The sequence below is a fragment of the Hippocampus bargibanti genome, linkage group LG07 (assembly GCF_051943395.1).
Source record: "Hippocampus bargibanti isolate YZ-2025 linkage group LG07, ASM5194339v1, whole genome shotgun sequence".
Lineage (NCBI taxonomy): Eukaryota > Metazoa > Chordata > Actinopteri > Syngnathiformes > Syngnathidae > Hippocampus > Hippocampus bargibanti.
This window is the reverse complement of record NC_142740.1, coordinates 12,762,400-12,778,219: the sequence shown is the minus strand read 5'-3', so window position 1 is coordinate 12,778,219 and position 15,820 is coordinate 12,762,400. Positions and strand designations below refer to the sequence as shown.

The following is a 15,820-nucleotide window of genomic DNA, read 5'->3' as shown; positions in this document are numbered from 1 at the left end:
TCTTTCCTGAATTTGTTCTGGTTTTGTTTTTTCATGCATGGGTGCTGATAAAGCGATACAGCTGGCCATTGCCTCTGGCAATGTTTTTTCTTTTCCACAAGGGGGAAGCATTTCCCTTTTTCCATGTTAGTGCTTTGTTCCAGCTTCAGCTGTTGTTAAAGCGCTATATAAACCAATATGTCTGTATTGCATTGTATTTTGGACAGCCACCCTCATTTCAAACGCATATATTCTGTGGGTCCTGGAATTCAAGTGGCAATGGCAAAAACCCTAGCACTAGAGTGGACACATTTTTGCACATGTCTGGCAGTGTATGAGTTAAGTAAACATATTCAATGGGTGGGTAGATGGCACAGTTGTCAACTGCTTAACACATCTGCCTCATAGTGCTGCGGTGCAGGGTTCGATTACGGCTCCAGGCCTCCCGTATGGAATTTTTGTACGTTCTACCAGAGTCCGCTTGGGTTTTTTTCTGGGCAGTCCTTTTTCCTCCCACATTCCAAAATCATGCATGAGAGGCTGATTGAACACTTCAAATTGTCCGCAGTTATTCGTTTCTTTGTGCCCAGCGATTAGTTGGCAATCGGTTTTGGGTGTTGCACGCCTATTGCCCAAAGACGGCTGGGATAGGCTCAATCCATCTCATCACTCCTGTTTTTACTCCAGTAATGGATAAATTTTCACTAAATGTACCTCAACAATGACACTCATGATGAGCACAAGCGATTGTTTTGTCAATAGCGTCCATGTAATAAGACCTTTAGATCCATTTCATTGTGTCTGAAAACAACACAAATTACCAACCACACAAACTGTCACGATCTGGTTGGCGACCAATGGGTGGCGCTGTCGGCCCCGCCTGCACCTGCAGAGGTGTTGGTCGTTCCAATCAGTGGCAGACTGTTACGTTCTGGTTGGCGACCAACGGATAGCGCTGTCGGCCCCGCCGGCAGCTGCACAAGTGTTGGTCGTTCCAATCAGTGGCAGTTTAAAGGACTCCAGGCACGACCATTACGTGTTGGGTCATTGTATGTGTTTGCTTCACCCTGTCAGGTTTGTTTCATCTTGGCGGATTTTTACTCATGGTTTTCTTTGATACTTTGTACTTTTCTGTTCAGATGACTTTTTAGATTTTGTTCTTGCTGACTTTATTTCCGTACAATTCCTCGAATACAACCTGCTGCTCCTTCCTGCGTGCTTATTTGGGATCCACAACCATCACCACCTCACAAACCGTGACCCATACATTCACAACTTCAGTTAATATTTGAGTCTTCAATTACCGTATTTTCGGAGAAGGCGCACCCCCCAATGAATGGTGTATTTTCAAACATTTTCTTTATATAAGGCGCACCAGACTATAAGACGTAAGACACACCTTCAATGAATGACATGTTTAAAAAAGTCTTATATTGGCGTTTTCGTGTTTATTATGTTTGTCAAAGTCATAAGTGGCTTGCACGCTGGGTCCGAGAGGACAGTAATTTAATCTGTGCTGTATGTCATGCATATTAGCACATTTGACAATAAAGCTGACTTTGACTTTGATATAAGGCACATTACATTACAAGGTGCTACAGTAGAGCCTGGGTTTACGTTTTATAGAGTATTTCACAGCATTGACCACACACTACTTCTTCTGCGGGAGCAAATGTTGTGGCCTGTTGTGGCTTAATATTACTTCACATAAAGGTGCAGGGTCATCTTTTGAAGAAAATAAAGGCTTTGCCATATACACCCGAAAATACGGTAATCCAGCATGCATGTTTGTTTATTGAAAGAGGCTACATACCAGGTCCCAGACTGTTGGTGTGTCTTCAAAATAAAATAATTACAAAGCCCAAGGAGAAATTGATGTGGTTTCTGGAGGCTCTTTTTGTTCCCCTCCACCTCAAGTGGTTCCTGTACTTATATCAAACTATGAGCTTTACCTCTGATTGAAATATAATCGGAAACCTGACAATGAGGCTTTCTGGTGGGAAATGCACTTTACTCTGAGGTATCAGTCAGCAAAGAAACTGTGTCAACATTCACAGCCTGTTCACACATTAATTAAGCACCAAAATGGAAAAAAACAAAGTACATAAGGTGCTATTATGGAAACAACGAACTGGGGACAGAAGTTTACTGAGGCAAAGACAGGTCAACCTCTCAACCAGTGTCATTTGACTGGTGCCAAATTTTTCTTAATGTCTCATTGAGTATTCCTCTTTTGATCACAAGATTTTGTCCTTGAAGATTGATTAGACGAGATTGATTAATGGCACACGTGACATGTTGTGAGTGCGCCTGCTGAGATGATAAAGAAAGGGGAGGAGATTCCACACACTCTCATTCCACAGATGATCTTTTTCATGTCACCTGGTCCGTGTTTTTAATTTCATTCTCTTCCTAGTTCTCATTCATTTTGTATTCATTAGTATATCAATATATATAGATAGATATTAATACATTTTTACATCTTTGATTTCAGTCACAAAGGATGGGCATGCTTCTATTGGTTGTCGTCCTAGTGGAATCTGTCATCGCGGTGCCGCAGGCAACAAAGTTACTCGATGCGAGACTAGACGATTTCAACGTTTTCCTGACTATGGCTTGGCAAGTAGCTCAGCATATCCAGCCTAATTCCAGCTGTTATGTTTGTGGTTTTATGCCCTACACGGCCAGAGAGGGCTTGCCTCTGATGGCCCTGCCCGCCTCTGACTGCGACACTTGTCACCTGCTGCATATCCCTTTCTCTCAGTCTTACTCTGACCCGGAATGCCCTCGTCTGTCAAAAATGAGACCCCTCAACTGTTCGGGAGCACACTCAAACTGCAACAGATGTGTGAAAACACCCAAACCGGTGCCTGTACAGCTGATTCCTCAGAGCTTTTTTTGGTGTCTGGAAAATGACGGGACAGCACCTGTAGGAGAATCGGACTGCCTTCATACATTTAAATGGGACCCAAGACATCCCAACAGCGAGTTTCAGTCAGTGAAATCAAGGCCTCAGCAGTGCCTGGAGACGGCAGGCCCAACTCGACTCAACGCACTCGCTCAACTCACTGCCATCTGCTCCATATCTGCTCCAGTAGGGATGTACTGGGTGTGTGGGTACCTGGCTTACCCCTATCTTCCAGTGGATTACAAAGGACGCTGCGGTTTAGCATATGTCATCCCGGCTATGAGAGTAACCCAATCTTTGCCCAAGAGACCTCCTTCTCCCAGACTCCAACGGGCTGTTTCTGATTCATTCTGGACACACCATCAGTCTCCATTCAAGAACGCACTTGGTTCCCTTCTCCCCTTCTATGGCGTTATGTCGTCTTTAGATCAAATTGCCGATCTGTCTCATGCAATTGAAAGTATGGCGAATGAAACCAGCCGGGCGCTGATGCTCATGTCGAGTGAACTTGCTTCAGTTCGACTGCTAGCTTTACAAAACCGAGCAGCTTTGGATTTTCTCCTCGCGGCGCAAGGGGGAACTTGTTCTGTCATTGGATCTGAATGCTGTACTTTTGTTCCGGATTATAATGTCACTCTTGAAAATATCATTACCCACCTTCATGATACAGCCCATTTAGTTCATCAGGAAAATAGCTCTTTATTTGACTGGCTGAAGCCCACCTTTGGATCTTTCACTGAACACGTTATAGAGGGACTGATCATTTTTCTCGTAATCAGTTTCATATTGTATTTCATTCTTTCATGTATGAGAAAGTTCCTGTCCAACATCTGAATAGTTGAAGGCTCATGACCCATCTCATTGTATTGTTGGCTTATTGCTGGGACACTTTGGTCAAATGCCTCCTTGATAATGCAATGACAATGGGTGTATCTTGAAAAGTGATGATTTCAGAGATACAACTCAACAAGTAACTTGTATGTGGTAAGAAATTATGAGTTAAACTTAGTCTTACAATAACAGAGTAGAACCATGTGATTCCAAAAAAAATTCTGTACAATAAAAGGACATTCAATTTTACGGGTATATCATAACCATCGTGAATAATAATAATAATAATAATAATAATAATAATAATAATAATAATAATAATGTTATAAAAAGTTGAAGTTAGACTGCATACTCCATTTTTGCGGGTTGAGCCCAACAAACATTTAAAACTAGAAAAGAAGTGAATTCAGTCTTGAGACTGAATGCTTTTAATTTCATTTTAGAAACCGTTGCTTCTCTCCTATACCTTTGATTAAGGTCTTCATTTTAAAATAGCTTTGCTTTGACTTTATTTTTGACTTTCCCCTCTATTTTCTTTCCCTAATTTTTAAATGTAATTTTGGTTAGAATTTTTCTGTTAATGTTCTGTTGTCTATGTGCGTTCTTTGAGTAGTTTTTGTAAGCTACTTTTGTTTTCTTGGCTTAACTTTTGAAAGTCGTTAACTGTGGCTTCTGTAAATGGTTGTCGGGGTTGTGTCTACGAAATGTGCTCTATCAATAAAATTGTCTTCCTTTGTCATTCAAACCATTTTCAAATACAGTCAAGAGATTTATGAATTTAGATTAAAGCACATGGATTGGGACTCACAACCGTATATTATTTCAGCCAACCGAGGGTAGAGGAGGGCACCACCTATAATTTTTGTAAGTAGCGAGTGTAGATGTGTTGACAGTACTAGATGGTATATTGCCTTCATATTATTTCTATTTACTTCATTAGATGAGAAAATATATGACAATTGTCTTATTTATCTCGACCTTATCTGGGTGGACGACGAGGACTGCTTTGCGGTAGACCTTTTTGACCTGTTCTGGAGTAACCAGGTCAGCCATTCCGACTGGCTTCCAGCGCGTTTCTCCTTCCCACAACACTGTATGCATGGTGGACAAGAGGGCGCGGATGTTCCTCTCTTTCCCTTCAATCCAGTCTAAAATCTGAAAAACAAACAGTAAAATCGCAAGTAAATCAGAGATTTTAAATGATTGTTTCTTTCATTTTACTGTAGTTATACTTTGATGAGTCACAGACAACATCAGCAGACAAACGACCATTACACTCACAGTTGTGATCTACAGGCAATTAAAGGACAACCGACATCACATTTTTGTTTCCTAACTGACATCAGAAAACCGCTTTATAGCATCTAAAATACCCAAAACACGCAGTATGATATTTTTAGTCAAATGCAAAACACCAATAAAAATGACGTAAAGTGTCCAAAATCTGCAAAAAAATGAACCCGGAAGTGGCCAGTTTCAGAAGATCCCGCCCCCTTGTTCATGATGTCACCCCAAGACGTCTTGCATTACTGGAGAATTAAAAAAATGGCTTCAGATTCGGAGAATATGCTTTCTTGTTACTCATCCAGTTATGAATATGATTCAAATAGTTCTGAAGAAGAAAGCATACATGTTTGCAATTGATTAAAGAATTTATTCCGTGTCATTTTCAGGCATCAGGGGTGGGAAATGTTGCACCCAAAAAAGGCAGAAAATGGCGACAAAGCTGTATAAGGAATTAATCAGCCTGTTTCCACATGCTGATTAATTCCTTACATGGAGCTTTATCGCCCTCTTCTGCCTCTTTTTGGTCCGACACGAAGTTTTCAGACCAAAGTACAGCAAAATGCATTGACGTGATAAAAGGACTGCTACAATATGTCCTTTTTTTGGTCAGGGGCGTTCCTTCAGTGACGTAGGGTGAGGGCTCGTCACCAACTCAAAAACAAGACTTCAAGGTTTAATTTTCATAAATGTAACGTTCGTAAACCGAAAATTTCGTAAGGCAATGTGTTCGTCAACCGAGGCCCGACTGTACTTAATAATTACCGTATTTTCCGGTGTATAAAGCGCACCCCCAATGAATGATGTTATTTTCAAACTTTTCCATATATAAGGCACTATAAGGCGCACCTTCAATGAATGAAAACATCTTCCAAATAGAATATATAAATATATAAAACTATCCAAATAAACTTTGGTACTGCAAATAAAGTTAACAACCACAGCTGTAAACTGAAAATAAAATGTCTTGTATATTTGACACAACACATAAAAGATTACGTTAAACAGGCTACATGAATGTGATAGGAAAAATACTGTATATAAAATAAGCCTCCCAAGAAAAATACAGCTCAGGTTAATGACAGCTTGGCCGTGCTCACTCAAAGTGACCTTCACCTAACAGCAAAAAAACATGACACTGTGTTTCATAAACAGTACCTTGAGGATCTCTGTTATGAGGGGGCCCATACACAACACCGAGCGCAGCACTAATGTATGGACAACTGTGTCACAAGCAAGTTCATTACTGCGTGAGCTCGCAAACGTTGTTAAGAGTTAAACTTTCCCAAGTGTCTCTGTTGTGGGGATCTACATGTGGTGCATGGACCAAGGCTGAAAGGTGTTGGACAAATGCACCTCTGGCCCCACTTGTCTGCCAATTCATAAACAGCCTCGTGACTAATTGCACCAATTTGCATTGGAGTCGTCTGACTCGCCATCAACTAATTCCAGACACTGCATATTGTCATAACATCCAAGATCAATTTTTGGAGGGGCTTGAAGTTGTAGTGACACCACTTGAGTGAAGTGCGCCTCAGCAGTCAATAGTCAACCAATCAGCACTGACGCAACCTAAGACAGTTCAAAGAGCTTGTTTTTTGATACTTAACAGCACTCTGAAGAAATGCTCCTCAGTTTTATTTATAATTGTAGCCATACCCAATAAAGCCCATAGCAGTGCTCCCAACTTCTTGAAATCAAGTTCCACAACAATTTGTCTGTAGTTTCTACATTTTTAACATTCCCAGGTACATGAGAGGATCACTGGGGTTTTATGGCTCAGACTAGCCCACTGCAGTTCAAAACATTTACATCAAGTCGTAGTATATTACTTACATAACTTACAATTACTCCAACACCGATTTTTTTATGCTGTTTGATCAAAAATCTAAATTGAGTCTGCTGACAGTATCACAATCAGTAGTTATATGAACATAAACATAAATAGTTTAAAATGACAAAAAAAAACACGAATAGGCGAATGGAAATACCATGTGGTGAGAAACACAAGATAGATTGTTCAAACACTGTTAAGTCAACATTTGGGAAGCTAATATGATTCTTCCTGTTTCGTTTCTTGAAACCACTTACTGCAATGACGTTAACTTCAACTCACGGGGAGAGGCACGTTAAAGAACGTCACACAAAACCATATACTGTATGTCCCCATCTATAATCCTTTCAATGTGTGAGGATTTCCATTATTTACTGGGCATTAATGCACACCACCAACAATCAGCAGGGTGATTGCATAGTGCACACTCACTATGTGATAAACTTCTCACACAAGAACATGAGTGTGTATGTGTGTGCGTGTGTGTTTATATCATTGTACTGTATATATGGATGCAAAGTGGTCCGAGTTAAGTCACGTACATAAAAATTAACCTATTTATATAAAAAAATGACTGTGGCATTTTCTACAGGATTTATAGATATTTGTGTCAATAGGGCTACACAACAATCATAAAGACGTTGATCTATTCCAGTTCAAATTAACCCATTCATGACCATTCCCAAATTTATTAGGGAATTGAAAAGCATGACGTGGAGCGCCATTCCCAAATTGTTTTCGGACCAAGCTCCGATCAGACCTCTGGCGATGTTTTTCCCTCTCACCAGGGGGCAGCATTTTCCTTTTGTACAGCCGTGCCCATTTCAAGACGCATATAACTTGAACTATAAAATACAAATATTCATTTTGTAAAAAAAGAACTCTTTTTTTCTGATGAAGGAAGAGAGTCTAAGGTTTCTTACGCTGCGTTGAATAGTTATGTAATCTTAAAGGACAACTGACGTCTCCAGACAAGTTGTGTCCATAATTTGTAAAATGGCTTCAAATGACTTCTACTGAGCGTATTTTGCAAAGATTCCACCGCATATAGCGATATTTTACGTTTTAAGTCTCGCACTGAATATTCAGAAAGTCTTGTTTTTGAGTTGGTGACGAGTCCGTACGTGACGTCACTAAAGGAACGACCCTGACCGAAAAAAAGACACATTGTAGCAGTCCTTCCATCACGTCAATGTATTTTGCTGTACTTGTTTGTTGGTCTGACAACCTCGTGTTGCACCCAAAAGCCGCCAGAAGAGGGCGTCCAAGCTCCATATAAGGAATTTATCAGCCTGTGGAAACGGAGGTGGCCACAAGACGTCGCCATTTTGTGTGTTTTTTTTTTGGGTGAGACAGTTCCCCCCAATGTTGCCTCAAAACGAAATAAATTCTTTAATCGATTGCAAACATGTATGCTTACCTCTTCAGAACTATTTGAATCATATTCATAACTGGATGTTTAACAAGAAAGCATATTCTCCGACTCTGAAGCCATTGTTTTGATTTTCCAGGAATGCAAGACGAACTGGGGGCAGGACTTTGTGAAAATGCCCAATTCGCAGCTCAATGTTTTGCAGATTTTAGACACTTTAAGTCATTTTTATTGGTGTTTAGCATTTGACTAAAAATATCCCCCTGGGTTTATAGATTCACAACATTTAGCTCGAGAAAGTACATACAAATATGTAGAGGCTCTCATCCATCCAAATTGTGAACAGCTGCTACCTTTATTTTCTCAGGGTCCATCTCTTTGGCCATTTCCTCTTTCCTCATTTCTGCTATAGTCCTGGGGCCTTTTTTCTCTTTGGTCCCTGCAAAGCCTTGACCAGACAGCAGGTCATCAAAGTTGGCATTGGAAGCCTTGGGCTTAGAGCCTGCGTGAAACGGATGCAACCAAGGGGACAACATTTCAGGACACATTCATTATTTATTCAGGTAATAATGTATTTAGGGGTGCGACGAAAGCTACTTGTAGATTAAATAATATGTTCAAGATTTTTTTTAAGATCGTAATGGAGCCAAGTTTGATTCTCTCACCCACTCCTGTCTGTGCTTTGCCCGCAGCACTGGGTGATCCACCCCCAACTGCGGAGAAACTAACATTGTAGTTGGGTCGGTTCTGTGGTGAAGTGTGAGGCATGGATGTATGGCTAGGACTTGGCTTTGGCTGCGGACCGGGTCCTTGTCCTTGTTGCCAACCTCCGGCGCAAGTGTTCGGCTGCCATGATGGGAAGCCAGGACCTGAGTGGGGCTGCCACCCTCCTGCATGCTGGGGAGATGGAGGAGGCCGTGATGGGGAGCCCATGGGAGGAAAGGAAGGGGTTGTTCCTGTTGGTGTAGTGGGTTTACTGGAGAATCCAGAGCCTCCTAGAAGAAAGGGCTGAGTTTTTGGCACACTAAAGGACAACTGAAGCTACAGTGCGGATACTTGCAAATATGAGCAGTAACTTGCCTCCAAGGCTTCCCCCGAGGTTACCAATGTCAGCAAAGGGGTCCAGAGTGTTTGGTTTGTTTTGATGGGTGGGTGTGCTGTGGACGGAACTGGTGGGGCTAGTCGTGGCCGATCGACTGCCCATTCCCAGGCTTCCTCCTACAAAAATAGAATAAGATTCAGATATTCGTTTCTCATAGCAGTGAGTGTCACCTTTCATCATGACTAAGATTTGGCTCACTCTTGTCACTGTTAAATATATCTAGACAGGGAAATAGTGGTAAGGTAAGTGAAATCGGGTGTACCTCCGCTTGTTGTGGCAGGCCGATTCCATTCCCAGCCTCCCATGATGTTTTGCTGTTGAATGTTGACAGTCGGGGTAACAGGTTGGACGGGGGAATTCCGTTCTATTCAAGAAGAGTGATTTACAACACCTCATTAGGTTTGAGGAAGAGCTTGAGCCTATCCCGCCTGACTTTGGGGGAGAGGAGTGTACACTGGTCACCTGTCAATCGCAGGCTGAACAGACATGTACACTTTTGACCAATTTTGAGTTTTCAATAAAGCTGAAAGTTTCATACTTTTAGGATATGGCATCAAGCCAGACTATCTTACAAATGAAATATATTTATTTATTATTATTATTATTATTATTATTATTATTATTATTATTATTGATGAGAAGGTTTCTTCAGCCGTCATCTGTATAAATTTGAAGGTTTTCGAACGTTTCACCTCCTATCCAAGAGGCTTCGTCAGCGAACTAAAGTCTGACTGGTCGTATCGGCCCTATTTATATATCCCTAATGTCGAGGCGAAACGTCCGAAACCTTCAAATTTGTACAGATGACGGCTGAAGAAACCTTCTCATCAAAGGACCACTCTTGTACGACTGAGAGCTTACATAGACATATTATTATTATTATTATTATTATTATTATTTATTTATAAATATTTATTTATTTATTATTATTTATTTTTTTTTTTTAGTTACATATACATTTAGATTTTTTTTTTAATTATTATTATTTTTTTTATATCTGCAACACCTGGAGAATCTACATAGGACAGATTCATGTCTCGAACCTTTGGACTATGAACAAGATTTCGTTGTATATATCTCTTTTGAATCAATAGTTAAAAAAATATATATATACACCCATGTGGAGTTTGCATGTTCTCCCCGGACTTGCATGGATCTTCTTTGGAGTAGTCCGGTTTCCTCCCACACTCCAAAAACATGCATGGCAGGCCGATTGACCACTAAATTGTCTCTAGGTGTGAGTGTGAATGGTTGTTTGTCTCAGTGTGCTCTGCGATTGGCTGGCAACCGGTTCAGGGTGTCCCCTGCCTACTGTCCAAAGGCAATGGGATAAGATTCAGATCCCCCCCGCGGCCCGATATAGTGGATCAGAGAATGAATGAATGAATGAATGAATGAATGAATGAATGAATGAATGATTTCCCCAGTGGCTGACCTGCAGCCAGTGCAGTGTAACCGACATTGAGCCTGTTATCCAATGAAACTATGCTTCCATAGTTCCATAAAATTGATGCATAGTTGTGTTTATTTGGGGAAATCATAAAAATAACCTGGTATTTTTAGGTGTGATTTTTTTTTTTTTTACATTACCACAAATTAATTAAGGCAATCACTAAATACAGTTGCTGTACTTTAGCATTGGATGCTCAAAATCAAAGATCATGCCAATTTAATTTATTAAAGCAGAACAGTGAATTTACAGTCAAATTTAACATGCTGTATACGCAGCGCAATGACACAGATAATAATAGCTCTTGTCCAGAATGTTGTGCTAGTGTGCAACAACATAGCAGATACATGCCTCACCAAAGGTTTTGGGCTGCAAGGTAGCGGGTAGAGAGCAAGTGGCATGCAAGAAGGAATGTGGCTGCTCCATGTTACCTGGTCCGAGGAACGAACCCCTCATCTCCTGAGGCTTTGACATAGGACCAACTCCGAAGGGGTCAAACACTGGTGGTGTCATAAAAAATTCAAGAAAACAGCAGTCATAATTTCTATTTGGTTTTGCTGAATCATCAAATTAAATACAGTCAACCAGGTAGTAATGTGTACGCCTTCTATCACACAAAAGTTTATTTGTCTAATATTTTGTTGATTGGGCTCCTTCAATGCTCCTTCAATGTTGCATACCATGTTTTCACCAAATTACAATTAATGTATCATGACCTTATCACCATGTATAAACTATGGTCAGAGTGCTACATGCGGCGCGTAACATGACCTTAAAAATAAACAAACAAATAAATTAAATTAAAACGACCTAAAAACAACATTTGGCATGGCCCACAAGATCCATTAAAAAACATGAAGATGGGAAAAGTGAGAAGGGAAGGTAATCGAAAAATAGATGCATTTACTGTACTACTATCGGTAACAATTTTGTTAATACTGAAGAACATTTCTCTATTTTTGATAAAAAAGATAGCACAATATATCTTCAAAACACTGCTGTGAATAAATATGATTCAATTGTAGATGAAAAAAATTCTTTCAGTTTGTGCTTGATGCCTGATTTATGATGACATCGCATCATTATGAGGCTTAAGAAATTGTTTGCTTGTCTTTTTTGGAGGGGGTTGAACGTGGAGATGGGATTCTGCTGCTTGAGTGCAAAACTGGATTAGATGAGTGGGGGCCACCCCACAAATTGGGAAAAAAATATGATTATTTGCTTTAACACCTTGAACAGAAAGATGATGAAATTAAGTAGACAATCCATCAATATAATTGCTTACTTGATATGTTTCAAAAAGTTAACATTTTGTCAAGTGGTACTTTCATTATTCCAATGTTTAGTGTGTAGCCCTCAAATGCAAAAAAATAGACACACCTCATGTATGTCTTCAGAATGTTTCCAAAGAACTTGCGACAGGATACTTCCATGTTTCAGAAAGGAAGAGGTGAGTGCTGATTTGAATTGAATCATTCACAAAAACGTCTTGGATTTTCCACCCCACTCCAAAAAAATCCATAAAAAATAAAAAATTGAACCCAGGGCGCCAACGTTTGTATAAAGTCGATTACAAGACCACTTTGGATGGTGCTCCTGATGTGGTGTGAGTTTAAGTAAGCGCAGTTAAAACTATTGACAACAGATGGCAATGTTTCCATGGTCAACATGAGTGCAGCCTGAAATCAACAGGCTCACTCGGACCACGAAGGTTTTCTGAAACATTTTAAGAGGTCTGCAAAGCTACAGACGTCAATCCATTTTTACTTGAGTACGGTGTACTTACAGTCATCCTCACCTGGTGGGGCAGGGGAAGCACATGGCGAGACAGAGCTCTCTACTGTTTTATGTGGAGTGGCGTGGTTGGATGATGGCCCGCTGGTTGGCTGGGGTGGAGCACCAAACAAGTCCCCTAGTAGGTCAGTAGTTGCAGCTGCAGCAGCTGGAAGTTGGGTCACGGGAGATGGTTGCTTGATCTCATCACCACCCAAGCCGAGAAGATCTACTTCCCCAGAAGGATCGGGGTCCACAGGCGTTGGAGAAGGTGGATCCCCTTTACGGGGAGCTGTGCTTATGCTGTTTCGCTGGCTGGAGAGAGAGATCATCTCGTCATCAGAGGGCTCACTCTCCTCAGCGTGGCCTGGACCGTCAAGGCCTCCGGGTGGTCTGCTCGGCTCTGTAGGATCGTTTAGAAAATAAAGGGGAGGATACAGGGAAACACAGAAATGTTGTCTATCATAAATTAAAAAAGAAGAGAGTGAAAAAATGGATGGTGTAGGGCACCGGTGTCAAAGTCAAAGCCCAGGGGCCAAATCTGGGCCGCCACATAATTTTATTCGGCCCACAAAAGCAAATCAAACGTGAAATTCCATGATGCTTGCTAAAGTCCAAACCAAAATTTCAAGTTGTCCCATATAAACCACAATCACAGTCATGATTTTTTACTTCAAATTTGAAAACTAGTTCTTCATTAATTTTGTGTGTGTTCTGTATGTAATATGTTGAGGGGATTACACATACTAATGGCCAAAATACATAACGGCCCCTGAGAGGAAACCATAACTACAATGTGGCCCCTGGCAAAAAATGAGTATGACACCTTTGGTGTAGGGGGCCAAATATTTGGGGAAATGAGGCGTCGTAATAAACTAGGTAAAGAGAAAATAGGGTCAAGAAGGAGATTATAGATAATGGGAAACTAAATGCCTAAGTTCTACAGGCATCATGTTGTGCAAGACTCAAAATATACATCAATCATAAATTCTGGGTGATGAAGATTGAAACTTTACACAAAGTATTGATAGTTGTATCGCAACTTTTATTTCACAATGGCAGGTCAAATTTAGTTGATGTGTTGTATACAATATAGAGCTGCATATTGAGAATAATGATTTGTATCAGTGGCAATTAAAAAAAATCACTGCCAAAACAATGATGTAACGATGTAGATCCATTCATTGCAATCAATAGCTATTTTATACTACGTGATCAAGTTGCATGTGTTCGTAACCGTTCAATCAATCATTTCAATGCAAAATGTATATAAATGTATTACGTATGATCAAATTGAATACCTCTCGTGTGCTTAACTGTAGTTTTGTACATTTGAATGTCAGGACTCTACTCTGCTGTCTTACCCTCCAAATCCAAGCCTTCCATCTCATCTTGTTGGAGAAGAAATAAAAGTTACTTTGAGAGTTGATGACATTTAGTCAAACTGTGCTATTCTATGTGAATTCTGCAGCACGAATGCAGTAACCACTGAAACATATTTACAATTTTCATTCATTTATTCTCCGAAACTCTTATTCCTCAACAGGGTCGCAGGGGGTGCTGGAGCCTATCCCAGCTATCTTCAGGCAGTAGGCGGGGTACACCCTGAATCGGTTGCCAGCCAACCACAGAGCAGACAGAAACAAACAACCATTCATGCTCACACTGAGGGTCAATTTAGAATGTTCAGTCAGCTTGCCATGCATGTTTTTGGAATGTGGGAGGAACTGGAGGACCCGGAAAAAACCCACACAGCTCCGGGGAGAAGACTGACCACACAGGGAGGTCAGGATGGGGGATTGAAGCCACGACTTCTGCACTGTGAAGTCGACGTGCTAACCACTTGACTACCAACACTATTTCCACAGACAATAAATGTCACTGTATAAAACACTTTCTTTGAGCATTGTTTAAAAATGCATATATTGTATTTAGTAATTACATTTAGATATTAGTTATCATTTCCTGAGACACAAGTCTACTGCAATGCATTAAGGCATATGGCATAAAATACATTGATTCATACATAGTTTATTTTTGGTTCACAGTTGAGTACCACTACATCGTAATCTGTCAGGCAAGTACCAGCAATGGCGAGAGCATCCTGATGTTCCTGATGGCAGGAAAAAAGCACATTGGGACTGAGGTCTTTTGAAGGGAACTGCTCCCAAGGTGGTGTGAGGTCTTTCTGCTTTTCTAAGCTTTCCACCTCCACATCGAGTATCACATGAAACAGCTGGGGGTACTTGTCTGGCGAGTCACATGCATCCAGCTCCGGTCTGACAGGAGAGATGAGGGATACAAGACAGGCATAAGTTCAAAAAAAAGGTTTTTGGCTTTTTTTTCATAGAGGGCTGATGGGAATTATTTCAAAATGATCAATCAGTAATAGATGACAGTGGGTTTAATCAGATTGTGTGAGTGGCAGTGGCATGGTGATCGTACATGGTGAAGTTGTGTGTAAAAGCTTTGTGGTGGTGACAACATGCATAAATATGACATGTTACTCTACAACAGAGCTTTTTCAAAAAAAATGTTCATGCGAATCTAATTCATAGGCCATGTATCAGGGCAGTGTTTGTCTTGCAATAAACTGTTATTTTGCAACAAAGTGTTTTTTTTTTTAGTTTATATTGTTATTCAGTAAGACCGCCTTGTTCAGATATTTGAGGTGTCACAAATGCAAAAAATAATAGCATAAAAGTGCTGTTTGAAAGTGCTCTATATGTGGAGTTGAGTTGAAAGTGAAACTTGTGCTTGAAATGCATCCTTTCACACAAAACATTTCTTATAATTCTTCTTTGGAACAAATATTTTGACGAAATGTACCCATGGTCGGCTGCTGTTTACTTAAGAATGGTAAAAGAGAACGGTACAAAAAATACTTTTTTTTGTCCTGATGAAAGAGGGATAAATATTTCCTTACGTGGGCTCCATGCTTATACAGTATTGGGACAAAAATCGGGGGAAAAAAACAAGCAGACTGTCATGATCTGGTTGGCGACCAACGGGGGGCACTGTCGGCCCCGCCTGCACCTGCACAGGTGCTGGTCATCCCGATCAGATTGGCGACCAACGGGTAGCGACGTCAGCCCTGTCTGCAGCCTCGCAGGTGCTGGTCGTTTTAATCACTGACACTTAAAAGGTCACCCGGCACGACCATCCGGTGTCGGTTCATTGTTTGCTGCATGTTTGTTGCATGCTTGGTATGCATTGTGTATGCATTGTATGCTGTGCATGTGTTTGTTTAACCTTGGCGGACTTTTACTTTTGGTCTTCTTTTGATA

General features: G+C 40.7%; 2 protein-coding genes across 10 annotated transcripts in view; one reads left to right on the top strand and one right to left on the bottom strand.

Annotated features, from left to right (window-relative positions):
- Positions 1-15,820, bottom strand: part of dnajc6 (DnaJ heat shock protein family (Hsp40) member C6) — a 63,262-nt gene that overhangs the window by 2,068 nt on the left and 45,374 nt on the right. For 6 of the 9 annotated variants that reach the window (XM_089000452.1, XM_089000451.1, XM_089000450.1 and 3 more), the window contains 8 exons: positions 14,619-14,812; positions 12,547-12,936; positions 11,117-11,260; positions 9,573-9,674; positions 9,289-9,426; positions 8,874-9,203; positions 8,562-8,710; positions 4,697-4,873 (listed from right to left, as the gene is read on the bottom strand). In XM_089000452.1, coding sequence (XP_088856578.1) covers positions 4,697-4,873; positions 8,562-8,710; positions 8,874-9,203; positions 9,289-9,426; positions 9,573-9,674; positions 11,117-11,260; positions 12,547-12,936; positions 14,619-14,812 — 1,624 coding nt within the window. The remainder of the gene's footprint in view (positions 1-4,696; positions 4,874-8,561; positions 8,711-8,873; positions 9,204-9,288; positions 9,427-9,572; positions 9,675-11,116; positions 11,261-12,546; positions 12,937-14,618; positions 14,813-15,820) is intronic. The other 3 variants (XM_089000446.1, XM_089000447.1, XM_089000448.1) reach the window with 3 other exon arrangements.
- LOC148895435 (endogenous retrovirus group PABLB member 1 Env polyprotein-like) lies at positions 4-4,576 on the top strand. The gene has a single exon (XM_089000455.1). It carries the CDS (start codon positions 2,483-2,485, stop codon positions 3,719-3,721), a length of 1,239 nt encoding a protein of 412 aa, XP_088856581.1. The 5' UTR covers positions 4-2,482; the 3' UTR covers positions 3,722-4,576.